Here is a 2,500-nt window from a genome sequence, read left to right on the forward strand (position 1 = left end):
ATTGGGAACGCAAATGACTGGTTCATGAGAAATGTTCTTGTGATTTGTTCTTGTTCCTCTCTTTTATACAAAGTAGGCTGTAGTTATGTTATGTTCTTCATTACAGTAATAGCATGTGGGAATATTTATTTAGTATAGAACATCCGTCAAGAATAAAAATAGCATCTTCATTGAATAAAACTTTAATAACGGCAAATGATTCTCTGGTAAAATCTGAAAGTTTAGATATAAAGGGAAATACATTCACTTAGTCATCGCATTCATTCACAGTAATTATACAGTGATGACTGGAGAGGAATGCTTGTCAACACATGACTCAGATGTTGCATTTTTCACGAAGGAAAATAATGTTACTAAGGTATATACATACATACATACATACATACATACATATATATATATATATATATATATATATATATATATATATATATATAGAGAGAGAGAGAGAGAGAGAGAGAGAGAGAGAGAGAGAGAGAGAGAGAGAGAGAGAAAGAGAAAGAGAAAGAGAAAGAGAAAGAGAAAGAGAAAGAGAAAGAGAGAGGGAGAGGTAAATAGAATGTGAACAGTGGGATCAAACCGCCTCTGTATCTGCACGGTGCATCTACCCCCCTCTCCATCCCCCCCCTTCTCCTCCCCTCCGTCGCAAATCCTGACTCCCTGCCAACGGCGCCGTCGTGACGTCAGCGCTTACCTCCTGGTCGTCGCGCACCATGATGATATCGGCGGACTTCCCTGTGGTGCGGGAGACCCCAGGCTCCCCGCCGTGGTCCTGCAGCGTCGTGGTGGCTGCGCCGTCCCTTGTGCCCTCCACATCTAGGTGGTTGGAGGAGGACTGCGCAGGCGCAGCGGCTCGAGTGTCGGACACGTAGCGGTTCTTCGGCGGCGCTTGCACGTTGCTCAGGACGTCCGCCTTCCGGGGCCCCTGGATGACCCCCTGGCTGGGGCGCCCTGCGGGAAAGTCCATCTCCCCCGGGGCGCACACGCGACTCAGGGAGATGTGGCTAAACCTCATATCTGGTGGCGAAGGCTCCTGCAGGTGCGGAGGCATGGGGGGGAGGTGTCTGCAGGCAGGGATGGTCGTGTGGATGGCCCCGTCCACCTTGACGAAGAGGCTCTCCGAGGCCATGGGCATGGCGGCCTTCTCCGTGCTGATCACGTCGCCGGAGTAGTAGTCGTAGGTGGCGACCCAGGAGGCGCCGTCGCGGGGGAAGAGGGCGTACAGCTCTCCCGAGGAGCCCGGGATCCACGCGCCGTCCCGCGCGCCGCCCTTCAGGCCCGTCAGAGTCTTCTCCCCGGAACTCGGGTCGAACCTGACCACGCTCACTTTCGACTCGGGAGCCTCGTGCTCCTGCAGGAGGAAAAGGTTTCCTCGGGCGTCGGTCCACGACTGAAGGACCGTCGCGGGCGACTCGAGGTGGCTCTCGCCCTTCGCCTGCGTCACCTCGAGGCGAGACCATTTTCCGAGGTGGTCCAGCTTCCACAGCGTCTGGCTCGTTCCCTGGACCGAGGCAGAGCTCGAGCGCGCCGGCCCTGCTGCCTTCTGCCTCTTGCTCGTCAGGAACCAGATGGCGTCGTGGCGGGCCCCGCACCAGCTCGCCTCCAGGGCCGCTGCTGCCGGAGGGAACTTGGAGTGTGTGGTCTCCAGCCACTTGCCGGTCTTGACGGAAAACATCCAGGTAGTGGCGGAGCCGTTGAGGGCGTAGAGCACGATGATTCCCTTGGACCAGGAGCACAGGGCCAACGGGGCAGACTCGGACGCCACGGGCACGCCCTTCGGAGTAGCATCCTCCGGAGGCGCTGGGGCTGCGGGAGGGGTGGACGCTGCGCGCGCGAGGGGGGGATCTACCCCTGCCCGGGAAGACTCTGGAGGTGCTGCAGCGTCTCTGGCATCGGTGCGTGGCGCCTCCAGGTGGTGCCAGGTGAGGGAGGTGAAGTTAAGGACCCACACTCTCCCGGGTGCCACGTGCGAGCTGCCGAAGGAAAACGCCCATTAGTCAATGCTAGGAAAACAGATTCTTCCTGACACAGATCTGGCGAGCAAAGTCGTTGCAGCACAGAGCATAAACAGTGACATACCTCAAATTAGTGTACAAATAAAAAAAAAATCTAATGATTATAACTTTCCCTCTCTTAAAGGGGTTAAACTCACATAGCGGAACATCAAATATATCCTATTAACATCAAGAGTCTGTTTGCCAGGTACTATTCGCGTCAAACCCTTATTCTATTGTTATCATTCGCATGTTCCAGATAAGAAACACCTCCAGCAGTCATAATTCACATGAATGAGACGTGACCCGAGTTCAATGGCTTCTTTATGGCTCTCCGATCGGCTCTGGTCTGGCTCGCCCTCGACGATCCCCCTCCGTTATGCAGGGTTTTGTAAATAATCTTAATCTTTATTCCTCTGTTTCCTCTGATCGTCTTTGAACCTATATTTGGGCTTCAAGACAATATTATTTCGCTTTTTCTTCACTGATTCTTCATTTACTGGTCT

General features: G+C 53.5%; 1 protein-coding gene across 1 annotated transcript in view; it reads right to left on the reverse strand.

Annotated features, from left to right (window-relative positions):
* Nucleotides 1-2,500, reverse strand: part of LOC138865008 (mucin-5AC-like) — an 8,187-nt gene that overhangs the window by 1,284 nt on the left and 4,403 nt on the right. The window contains exon 2 of the mRNA XM_070133723.1: nt 695-1,973. Within this exon, the coding sequence (XP_069989824.1) occupies nt 695-1,973 (1,279 nt within the window). The remainder of the gene's footprint in view (nt 1-694; nt 1,974-2,500) is intronic.

This window comes from Penaeus vannamei, chromosome 19, assembly GCF_042767895.1.
Source record: "Penaeus vannamei isolate JL-2024 chromosome 19, ASM4276789v1, whole genome shotgun sequence".
In the NCBI taxonomy this organism is placed as follows: Eukaryota; Metazoa; Arthropoda; class Malacostraca; order Decapoda; family Penaeidae; genus Penaeus; species Penaeus vannamei.